Source organism: Branchiostoma lanceolatum, chromosome 2 (assembly GCF_035083965.1).
Source record: "Branchiostoma lanceolatum isolate klBraLanc5 chromosome 2, klBraLanc5.hap2, whole genome shotgun sequence".
Classification (NCBI taxonomy): Eukaryota; Metazoa; Chordata; class Leptocardii; order Amphioxiformes; family Branchiostomatidae; genus Branchiostoma; species Branchiostoma lanceolatum.
Genome location: NC_089723.1, coordinates 833361 through 845705, shown reverse-complemented (window position 1 = coordinate 845705; position 12345 = coordinate 833361). Strand labels below are relative to the sequence as shown.

The following is a 12345-nucleotide window of genomic DNA, read 5'->3' as shown; positions in this document are numbered from 1 at the left end:
CAAACGGACGAAACAGATAAAGACACCAAGTTCCCCCAACCATTGCAACAGATTAATTGGTCTGGAACAGTCGTGGCTGGGCCCAAATCCATATCCATCAATATGAGAAGAGGAGAGGGATTTCCACAAGCTGTTTGCTGTTTACATGTGACGAAGGCAGTGAGTTCAACCATTCGTTCAAGGATTATCTCAAAAATCTCTTCCTGGAAAGTAATGAATAACATTGTATATCAAGGGCTGCCAAAGCAACCTCGCAGACAATTAGCGGTTGTTTTTAGAACTGCAAGTTGATATTGCGTGCACTGCCTGTACTCGATCATTCGGTTCGTCCTGCTGCCATGGCGCGGCGGGCTCCTGACCTTCCCATCCGGAACCTTCGGGCAGACCGAAACAACGCCCCCGGAGTCAGCGGACCGCAGGACACCAGGCCAAAGGAGACCATCGGAGGTCGACTGGTGGAAGACGTCATCAACCAGCTGCACGCAAACCCCTTCTACAACTCTACAGGTCAGTACTACATTCATGGAGAAATTTGATATTTGGGGGCTGATAAGGAAAGGTGAAGATGATGAATATTGAAAATGATCTAAAAAGTGCATCCAGGTAGTAAGATACACAAGGTAACGGTTACCCTAGCAACTGGACACGTTTTGGAAACGGTCAGGCGTTTCAGGTACCATCCATTATCCACTACCTTTCGTCAGTAACTGGCACAGAGGAAAGGTAATAAATGCTACCTGAAACGTCTGACCGTTTCCAAAATCTGTCCAGTTGCTTGAGTAACTGTTTTCCTGTGGATTAGAAAGCAACTTCAAAACAATTTCGCAAGTAGATTGATCGAATGAAATTCTGAATTGAAGGAAACCGAGACAACGGCCCCGGGGTCCGCGGACCAAACGGGCGGCAAGACAGAAGAGGGGGACCGGGGGTGCACGCCAACACCACTGGCGGCTCGACTGAGTCCTCAGGTCAGTATTGTTCGTGTACATCACATGTAGGATGGTGAGCCCGTCTCCGAGCAGATGTGGAGTAGATGATCATGACTTTTTCTGACTGCCGAGATTCTAGCTGAAAGTCGACACTGTTGGGCTAACCCACCATCTGCTTGGTGATTGGGCGACGCCAGATAATAAATACAACTTTACTGAAAATGCATTCCAAATCTCTCCTACCAGCGTCTGAGATCTTTCCGCTTGATACATTTGCCCTAACATCACGTCGTGAACCCCGATGTCGTTTTCAAATGCTGTGACGGCAATATAAGAGAGTACTTTGTTAACATATATACTCAACAGTTATAAAGGTAGGGATTATTCTTGGGAGGGTTATTTGAAATAACCGATATTGTTTATTTATTTCTATGAGTCTTCAAGGTGTCCCTTCAGTTAACACAATTTGAAGTTCCTATTGTTGATGTTACTGTGAGAATCGCTGTGAAAATAGTCAGGATGTAAATCTTTATAACGATCTTTCTATGTTGCAGACGAACCAGAGAAAGAGAATGGCTGGCGTGGTCGAGTACGTGATTTTCTGTCATTTTCCAGGCTGGTCAGCGTTGTCAAGACGACCGTCGTCATAGTAACATTGATGACATCTCTTGCACTCATCCTGGTGCAAATCACCACCCCACAACCGGATTATGACGCGGTCAGTTTCTCCTTGCTTCTCCCTTTTTCTTGTATGAATTTTAACTATAATTCACAAAACCTTGTCGTACGCACGTTCATCAGCAGAGTTTCTATGTATCAAAGACTAGAAAATCTATTCATCAACCAATAAGGACTTTAGAACAGATGTCTTTTTGCTAGAAGCTTATGTTTTTGCTTACTTTCGCCACAGTTTGTCAGCCGATCAGCTATGGTCGGCCGTCTTCAGAACCAGGTGCTGCTCCTCGGGAAACGTCTCCAAGACCGTGAAGCTATCTCCAGCCGTCTGGAGGACACAGTCTCCTCACTTAAAGAACACACCGAGAACCGATCAGCATTCATCAATCGTCAAGAAAGCAAAGTATCCACCCTCGAGAAACGACTTGACAACTGCTGGGCTCTGGACAACCATCATGTTGACCAGTATAACCTCACCGAGAACAGCTCTTCACTGGCCGGCCATTTCAAGAACGAAGTATCAACCGGAGAGGGGTGTTTTTTCTACCGTTCAGAACTAGGCCACCTTCTGGAGGGCCGAGTATCGATCCTTGAAGAACGCCTTGAAAACCGCTCAGCCATTGTCAGCCCTCTTGATAACCGAGTATCGACACTTGAAGAACGCGTTGAGAAACAGTCAGCCCTTGCAATCGCCAACCCTCTTGAGAACCGAGTATCGACCCTTGAGGAACACTTTGAGAAACAAAGAGAAGTGATCGGGTCTCTGACGAAGAAGTTATCGGTCCATGGAGAGGTCGATCAGAACCGTTCAGCACTGGTGGAGACCCTTGAGAAACGTCTGGAGAACCGCGCAGCGCTGGACAGCTGTTTAAAGAACGAGCTATCAGCCCTTGAGGAACGGCTCGAGAGCCGCGCAGCACTCGTCAGCCGTCTGGAGGGCCAAGTGTCGGCTTTTGAGGGACGTCTGGCCCAGGAGCAAGGGAGCTGTAACATCCGCATAAAACAGCTCGTGACGTGCTCAGCACTGGTCACCCGTCTGAAGAACCAAGTATCGACCCTGGAGAAACGTCTCGAAAACCGATTAGCACTGGAGGACCAAGTATCCACCCTTGAGGAGCAAAGCAAGACCTGCTCAGCTAGGGTCAGCAGTCTGGAGGACCAACTATCAAGCCAGAGCCAACGCCACGAGCGGCAGAAGGCGCTGTTCTGCCACGTGGACCTAGTGACTATCATGAAGAAAGACCTCAAGACACGTGCAGCAGAAGTCATCCGTCTGGAAGGCCAAGTATCGGCCCTCGAGGAACATCTCAAGACCCGCTCAGCAGATGTCAGCCGTCTGGAGGGACAAGTATCGGCCCTTGAGGAACGTCTCGACAATCGCGAAGACCTGTACATCCAGTCAGCCCTCGAGACACGCCAGGACAAGGAGCAAACCCACAACGTGCACCCGGCGATACCACCACAGACGAACCTGAAGGCTGACCAGTGCAACATGCCAGGTTCGTAGAAAGGTCATTGTAAGAGCACTAACACAAGCACAATATGGCAATTGTGTTGGTAAACTACATTGGCAATATCTGTACGTTTTGATACGACTAACATTCTGCAATCTTTGAGCAGCACTCCCTTTGTAAAACCACGTTTCCTCCAGTTGGGGTTCGCTCTTCTTATGTGTTGCCCTTTTTTTACTAAAAGTAGCATGAAAACATAAGGTCATTTTTCATTGCCTTTAACTTTTGCAGGACACGTTTTCAACCTGGCGTCACCAGACGGAAATTACAAATATAACTTTCGTGAAGCTCGCCAGGCATGCTCAGAGAAGGGAGCCGTCCTGGCGACCGTTACCCAGATGCTCCAGGATCTACGTCAACCGGACACGGATTTGGTGTGCAGGTGTGGATGGTTGTCGACCGGGAGAGCTGGCTTCGTCTCGTACACCGCCACGTAAGTGTGCAAGCAAGGCAGCGAAGTCTTTAATTCAAACAAAATATCTACAAGCAAATTTGCATTAATTTTGCATTAATTTGACCGTAGTCCACTTGGACACAGCACAACGGGGTGGAATGTTTGACCTTTTTTTGAAAGTGTGATGGGCGTCATTCCAGAGTTAGAGATGCGCTCCATCATCACGGGTGGGAGGTGTACGTACATGTGACAGTCTACATAGGATGTGTTTACACACGCGTTTTCGTAGTCACTTAGAGTCGACTTGGAGCCACCGAGCCGACTCAAAACTGCGTGCGTAAACCGGGCCATAGATGCACTCTTACAGAAACTTTTACAGGACAGCCCGCGCACACTCGTCCACTGTGCTTACATGTGTTTTGTGTTGCATGAATAGGACAGGAATCTTCCAGTGCACCACCCGCAAGTTGTGGAACGCATGGTGCTACTGCCCAACCTTCACTCGTTACGGCTGATCCGGTGCGGAGGGTGGGGGAGCAGGATCACCAGCACTTGAAGTGGTTACGGCTTCGTGGTTCAAGTAATTGCTATATACTTAGCACTTGCCACAATGTTGCAGATACCATGTAGGGTTTATCTTATTGATCATACATATGTAGGTGAGCAGGATCTAGACCGACTGGTTACGGCCACGTGTTTCAAGTAGTTGTTACATACATGTACGTAGGCGTTGTCATGATGTTGCAGTTTGTCATGTAGGGTTTTACTTATTCATCAGAGTTTTGTAATGCCAGCGGAGGGTGAGTGAGACCAATTAAGACAGCAAGTCGTTACAGCTATTTGCTACATACTTAGCGCCTACCACAGTGTTGCAGCTGTCAAGTAGGGTTTAAAATATCTATCATGCATATGTAGGGAAGCGAAGCTGGTTACGGCCACGTGTTTCAAGTAGTTGCTACATACTTAGCTCTTGTCATGATGTTGCAGTTGTCATGTTGGGTTTTACTTAGTTTTGTAGTGCCACCTTGTATGGAGATGCGCATGTGTCTGTGTATGTGTGGTTTACAGTTTATTCAAACTTGTAGACTTCCTGAAGTAAGCACCACAGATGTTTGAATTAGTCCCCTTTTTGTAAGGGAAACAAACTCCCTGTTTTCAAGGAATTTGGACTGTATGTTCCTTACGAACAATATTGTGATTGGCTGCTTCAGTAGTAACGAGGTTTCTGAAATCAGCAATTTCAAGACAGCTTGAACAAATATAAAGGAGCAGTATTCTCCTGTGTGCTGTGTTATTCTCCTGATGGCAATGTACAATGTAAACAAATGTGCACGTCCTCACTGTTACCTGACTGTGGACCTTAGCGATCAGAAGCAGTTGGAGAACGGAATTTACCCTGTGGATTACAGAAACAGCTTCACCGTTCACAAGAGTGTAGCTGTTTATGGCCATGGAACCTTTTAACAAGCTGTAATCTTTGAAATCTTCATTAGAGATACCACGGTCGCGGACTCTAAATGGTAGAGTCCGAATTAAAATGGTATTTACATTTCTAAAAACATGGGATACTGGTATTTACACATTGTTTCTAAGCGAGTATCAAAGACTTCTCAACCATAAAAAATTGGGATTGAACACAGGGCTAGAGTTAGCTTCACTACTTGCAGAACATATATCTCTCTCTTTATATATATAGTCGTCTAAACGGATAAATGTCTAAGTGACCCTTTAGATATTACTAGTAGTAAGAGATGTTGCTGTGGAAGGTGATCAATCATGTTTGTTTAAAAGTTCAGTCATGTAGGGGATGGCGGAGTTTTTGTGGCGTTTCGTTCGGCAGGTTGGTGTGTCCAGCTTATCTGAATCTAGAGCAACGTGCATGTATAATGTATAGAAGATGTCGACGTATACATGCTCTTTCTTTTTGAAATACAAAGTTTACTATGTGTCCATTTGGGTTGTGTTATGGTAAAATGATAAGAAAATATTTATTTATTTCGAAGAAAGCTTCGAATATACTTAAGCTAACCATACCACTAGTACCATGTACATATACAACAAAATATAACTATGTATTTTTTTTACCAACCGCTTACCGTCGGACATTTCCGTAAGAATATTAATCTGGCTGCCCTATTATATATGTTGTTCTCAGCAGAAGAAAGCTGGGCACACGACAAATGTACTGCTGTCGTGTTGTTTAAGTCACTGAATGAAAAGACTCTTTGTACGCAATCAAGTGATTTCTGTATCTAGATCGTCTTGTTGTGAATACATGTGGAGAAATCATCTGTGTGTCCTTCTTTACTTCTTTACTTCGTTATTGACCCAACAGGGAACAGAACCGACTTCTCTTAACGGTTGTAGATCGCACCCTGGCCTGGTATCACCGATTGGTTTTGGTCATGGAGGTACTCATGACGTGTAAATGTTCCTGGTGGCGGATAGAGAAATTCACGGTAAATTTACGACTAAACTGTTGTTGAATTGTTGAGAATTGTCCACCTGTACGTATGTATTCATATCAGTCAGTATTTACGTAACCGGCAACTAAAGACGCCAAGTTCTCCCCAACTTCACACCAGATTGGTCTGCAACATTCGTGGCTTTCCCAACTCCATGTTTATCAATATCTACCGGGGAATGGAAGGGATTTCCACAAGCTGTTTGATGTGCAACATCTGAAGAAGGCAGTGAGTACAAACAAACGTTTAAGGATTATCTCAACAATCCTCTCTTGGACGTAATGCGTACATTGTAGATCAATCTCTTCCAAAATAACGTCGCAGACAATTTGCGGTTGTTTTTAGAGCTGCAAGTTGGCATTGCGTGCACTGCCTGTACTCGATCATTCGGTACGTCCTGCTGCCATGGCGCGGCGGGCTCCTGACCTTCCCGTCCGGAACCTTCGGGCAGACCGAACCAACGCCCCCGGACTCAGCGGACCGCAGGACACCAGGCCAAAGGCGACCATCGGAGGTCGACAGGTGGAAGACGTCATCAACCAGCTGCACGCCAACCCCTTCTACAACTCCAGGGAATCTACAGGTCAGTGCATTCATGGTGAAATGTCATATTTAGGGGTTGGTCAGGAAAGGTAAAGAAGATAAGAATTTTGAATGATTTGAAATAACAGTTACACAAGGAACTGGACAGATTTTGGGAACGGTCAGACGTTTCAGGTTGCACCCAATATCCACTACTTTTCGTCAGTAAGTGGCATTGAGGAAAGGTACGTTTGGATACTACCCGAAATGTCTGACAGTTTCAAATCATGTCCAGTTGCTTGAGTAAGTGCTTGCTGATTGGAAGAGAACTTTAAAACGATTTCGCAAAAAAAGATTGACAGTATAGAATTCTGAATTACAGCAGACCGAGACAACGGACCAAACGGCCAACAGAACAGAAGCGAGGGACAAGGGGTGAACGTCGACACCACTGGAGGCTCGGCCGAGTCCTCAGGTCAGTACCGGTACTGCGTAAATCGTACTCAGGATGGTCCGACTTCAACTCAAATTAGATGTTCTTACTGCCGAGAGTCTCGGTAAAAGCCGCCATTCGTGGTTTTACCCAACATCTCTGGAGATTAGGCGAGACCATTTGATGAAACACAACTTTACAGGCAACCAGACAATCATTCAAATAAGCATCTGAGTTTTTTTTGCTTTGTATATCCGCCGTGACATCACGTCGTAATTCCCAATGCTAGGACACGTGATGAAGAATGATTGGACTGTGATATCTTGTAGCTATATGAACATTCAAAAGATGTAATTTGTAATAAAAGATATTGTGTATGATTTAATGATGAAAGTGTTTGAAACACTGGAAATGAAACATGTCTTTATAACTATCACTGTATGTTTCAGACGAACCAGAGGAGCAAGATGGCTGGCGCAGTCGAGTACGTAATTTTTTGTCATCCTCTCGCCTGTCTTGGCTGGTCAACGTTGCCAAGACGACCATCGTCATAGTAACATTGATGACATCTCTTGCACTGATCCTGGTACAAATCACCACCCCACAACCGGACTTTGATGCGGTCAGTTTCTTTTTGCTTCTTACTTTCTTTGGCTCTTTGTCTGGCCGGCATTAAGATCCCGTTTTCTTTATTCTGGCCGTCATAAAAAAAACAGAACAAAATAGAAAGCCCGTCAAAAACACCTAAAAAGACTTAAAGAAAAAGCCGAAACTCTGCTTTGAGAGTACTTGCCTTTGCTCTTGGGTGAATTGTAACTATAAATGACAAAAGATGACTTGTCACATGCGTACACATTCATCAGCAAGTTGTCTAAGTATGAGCACTTTAAGACGGACGATTTTTTGTCAGATACTTATGTTTTTGCCTACTTTCGCCACAGCTTGTCAGCCGATCAGCAATGGTCGGCCGTCTTCAGAACCAAGTGTTGCTCATTGGGAAACGTCTCCAAGACCGCGAAGCTGTCTTCAGCCGTCTGGACAACGTAGTCACCTCTCTTAAGGTACACGTCGAGAACCGATCAGCATTCATCAATCGACAAGAAAGCAAAGTATCCGCCCTCGAGAAGCAACTTGACAACTGCTCAGCACTGGACAACGACCTGGCAGACCATCCTAACCTCACTGAGAACAGCTCTGCACTGGCCGATCATTTCAAGAACGAGGTATCAACCGGAGAGGGGTGTTTTTTCTACCCTTCAGAACTAGGCCACCTTCTGGAGGACCGAGTATCGACCCTTGAGGAACGTCTCGATAACAATTCAGCACTGGACAGACGTTTGAAGAACCAATTATTGACCCATGAAGAGCACAGCAAGACCTGCTCAACCAGCGTCAATCGTCTGGAGGATCAATTATCGAACCTTGAGGAACGTCGAGACAACAGTTCAGCGCTGGACAGCCATTTGAAGAACGAGCTATCAACCCTTGAGAAACGCCTTGATAACCGCGAAGCACTGGTCAGCCGTCTAGAGGACCAAATATCGACCCTTGAGGAACGTCTCGAAAACAGTGCAGCGGTTGGCAGCCATTTGAAGAACGAGCTATCAACCCTTGAGGAACGCCTTGATAACCGCGAAGCACTGGTCAGCCGTCTGGAGGACCAAATATCAACCCTTGAAGCGCACAGCAAGACCTGCTCAGCACAGGTCGGCCGTCTGGAGGGCCAACTATCAAGCCACATCCACCGCCATGAGCAACGAAAAGTCCTGTTCGGCCGCATGCAACACAAAGTATCGGGATTTGAGAAACACCTCAAGACCCGCTTCGATTTGGTCAACCGTCTAGAGGTCCAAGTATCGTCCCTTGAAGAGCACAACAAGACCAGTTCAGCACGAATCAGCAGTCTGGAGGGCCAACTAACAACCCACTACGAACGGCACGAGAAGCAAAAAGCGCTGTTCAGCCGCATGGAACACCTGGCGACTACCATAAAAGAACATCTCAAGACCCGCTCAGCAGAAGTCAGCCGTCTGGAGGGCCAAGTGTCCACCCTTGAAGAGCACAGCAAGACCTGCTCAGCAAGGGTCAGCCACCTGGAGGGCCAACTATCAAGCCACAACCAACGACACGAACAACAAAAAGCACTGGTCAGCAGCCTGGAACACAAAGTATCGACCCTTGAGGAACGGTTCCAGAACCACTCAGCACAAGTCAGCCGTCTGGAGGGCCTACTATCAAGCCACAACCAACGCCACGAGAAGCAAAAAGCGCTGTTCAGCCGCATAGAACACCTGGCGACTACCATAAAAGAACAACTATCAAGTCAGAACCAGCGCCACGAGAGGCAAAAAGAGCGGTTCAGCCGCATTGAACGCCTAGCGAAAAGCATAAAGGAACATCTCAAGACCCGCTCAGCAGAAGTCAGCCAGCTGGAGGGCCGAGTATCGGCCCTTGAGGAACGTCTTGACAACCGTGATGAACTGTCCGGCCAGCCAGCTTTTGAGACGCCCCAGGACAAGAAGCAAACCGACCACTTGGAAGCGACGATACAACCACAGATGAACCTGAATGCTGACTTGTGCAACAAAGCAGGTTCGTAGAAAGGTCAACGGAAGAGCACTAGCGTTAACACAAGCACAATATGTGAGTACTTATGTGGCTGTGTTTGAGGGTTTTGACACAAGCCATATTCTGCAATCTTTGATCAGTACTAGAACCCCTTTGTGAAGCCACCTTCCCCTATTTCGAGTTTGCACTTCTTACGTGAAAACAGTAGATTTCAGGCGTAACCACCCGGTATTCACGCAAGAAAACTCAAACAACTGGGTAAGTTTTGGCAAGGTCAAAATCCGTTTCCAAAATCCATCCAGTAGCTTGTCAATGCATTGGGTTACTGTTTTCTTGCGTATTTTCTGGATGTCTATCCTTCATCAAAGAACCTGGTGTCTATCATTTCGACTCTCCTTACCCTTTCCAGGGCATGTTTTCCACATGGAATCACCAGACGGCAAGTATTCGTATGATTTTGATGAAGCTGGACAGGCGTGCGCAGAGAAGGGAGCCGTCCTGGCGTCCCTTGCCCAGCTGTATGAGGATGAACCGGACGGGTACTGGGTCTGCAAGTGCGGATGGATGTCGGACGGGAGACCGGGCTTAGTCATGCACACCGTCAGGTACGTGCGCGAGTAAGGTTTTCATACAGACAAAATGCAAGAATGAAATACTGGTTTGACTGTAGCGTCAAACGTCTTAACGCAAAAGAACCCAACACACTTCTCGAGAAGAGTAGGGGTGACTCGGTAGTCTCTACCAGACTAACCGCGCCGGCTATCATAAGGGAGAACATTTGCCGGGGGACTTTGGCCATGGAGGGTATCATTCGCAGCCGCAATATTGGACCCTATCTCCGTATAGCCGACTCCCTTCATACAATTGACTCTATTTTGGCCAATTTCTACTATTTTCCCAGCGACCCGCCGAGGATGGTAGAGCCTAGTGACTCGGTGTGCTTGGCTAGAAACGCAGGACAAGCCACTAGCTACTTGGAAAAGCACCATGGTTCCCCTTAATTGAGGATGACTGTTTTCTATTTTTTGTAACACTATAGTGTGATTTTACACTTTAGTGTGATGGGCATACTTCCAGGGATAAATATGCACCCCAGTATATCATTGATTAGGTTGGAGGTGTATATACATGGAAACACACACTATTCAACTGCAGGGCAGATAAGACCTTTCATTGCCTGCGCACACGTGTCCAGTCTGCTTACATGTGTGTTGTGCTTTGTTAAAGGCCGGACTGTCTGGATAAGACTGGATTTCACCTGTGCACCACCCGCAAGTTGTGGAACGCCTGGTGCTTCTGCCCCGCCGGCACTCATCACGACTGATCCGGTGCGGAGGGTCAACAGCACTTGAAGTGGTCACGGCTACGTAGTTCAAATAGTAATGCTACATACCTCGCGCTAGCCACAATGTTATAGATGTAGGTTTTTCTTATTCATCAGACTTTGGGAGTGCCACAATATAAGGGCAATGTATGGGTATGAGCATGTGATCATGAGGTTTACAGCCTACATGTATTTACACATTTACACCATTAGACTTTCTGCTAGGTGTTATCCGTTCCTTGTGTCTCTCAGCTTTTACTACAAATATATGTTCTTATGGATGGTGATGAATTAATGGGACATTTTTATTGTACATGATGATAAAACTGAACTGCTATTCTGTTATCATCCTGATACACCAGACATGGTCCTCATTGTCACCTGACTGTCGACCTCAGTGATCAAGAAGCAGTTGGAGAACGGAATTTACCTTGTGGATTACAGAAACAGACTCACTGTTCAGGGTGATAAAGTAAGCTGGTCATGGCTATGGGACCTTTCCATAAGTTGAAATGTAGAACAATGTGTATGTAAGATGTGTATAAGATATGGCTGTATGTATGATGGCTCTTTTTGAATAGCAAAATTTTGAACATGTGAAGAGTAGCATGTATCCGTGTTAGTTGTGTTCTAGCAAAATTGTAAGAAAATGCTTATTTCAACTGAAAAAGGCTTTTGATGTACTGAGGCTGAAGATATGTTTGAATATAAAGGTCATAGTACACGCAGACAACAAAATACATCTACGTATTTTTACCAACCACTTAACGGCGGACATTTACAAAAGAATTTAAGGTTGTTGTACTTTGGTGTTCTAAGTAGACAAAAATTATTCATACTACAAATTACTGTACCATTGTTCCTGATGTTTGAATACATCCATACGGCTGATTGGATAAAACACAGCTATATAGTTCCGCTTTAGTCGGAAGAAAAGTACACCCTGATGACTTCGAGTGTCTGTATCTAGAATTTTAAATCGTCTTCTGGTGAATAAACTTATCTGGAAAAAAAATTACGTGCCCTTCTTTCATTCTAGCAAAATTGTAAGAAAATGTTTATTTCGACTGAAAAAGGCGTTTGATGTATTGAGGCTGAAGATACTGATGTCTGATGCAACAAAATATACTACGTATTCTTTTTACCAACCACTTACCGCTGGACATTTCCAAAAGAATTTTAAGGTTGTTGTACTTTGGTGTTCTTAGCAGAAGTAATCTGGACACATTACAGCTGTACTGCTGCTAACCCATCACACTTATCGAGAAAAGTAGACCCGGTGTGCTTTGCTAAATACACGAGCCGTAACGAAGCCGCATTGCACTACTAGCAAGAGGAAAGGCGTAATGCAATTTTTCAACCTTTATTTAACCTTGAAGGCCGTTTTTCAAGAGTTCAACGGAGCTTCGTTCTCAGTCTGAGGTTCGACCGCTCAGTCATTTGCATGTTCCTCCCGACCAATCAATCGATTTGAAACTCAGATTCGAATCAGCCATGACCCGACAAATCGCTTTCTAAGTTGTG

The 12345-nt window shown here is 45.6% G+C and overlaps 1 protein-coding gene across 1 annotated transcript; it reads left to right on the top strand.

Annotated features, from left to right (window-relative positions):
• The first annotated feature begins 6379 nt into the window (after positions 1 to 6379).
• Positions 6380 to 10821, top strand: LOC136426445 (uncharacterized protein MCAP_0864-like). The gene is made up of 6 exons (XM_066415109.1): positions 6380 to 6557; positions 6879 to 6971; positions 7379 to 7551; positions 7871 to 9521; positions 9907 to 10102; positions 10725 to 10821. Exons 1-6 carry the CDS (start codon positions 6380 to 6382, stop codon positions 10819 to 10821), a joined length of 2388 nt encoding a protein of 795 aa, XP_066271206.1.
• Positions 10822 to 12345: the final 1524 nt, after the last annotated feature.

Excerpts from the sequence above, each read along its gene's own strand:
- LOC136426445 (XM_066415109.1), top strand. The coding sequence starts at position 6,380 with ATGGCGCGGCGGGCTCCTGACCTTCCCGTCCGGAACCTTCGGGCAGAC. Across the intron at positions 6,558-6,878 it reads CAACTCCAGGGAATCTACAG|CAGACCGAGACAACGGACCA; the intron begins GTCAGTGCATTC and ends TCTGAATTACAG. Across the intron at positions 6,972-7,378 it reads AGGCTCGGCCGAGTCCTCAG|ACGAACCAGAGGAGCAAGAT; the intron begins GTCAGTACCGGT and ends TGTATGTTTCAG.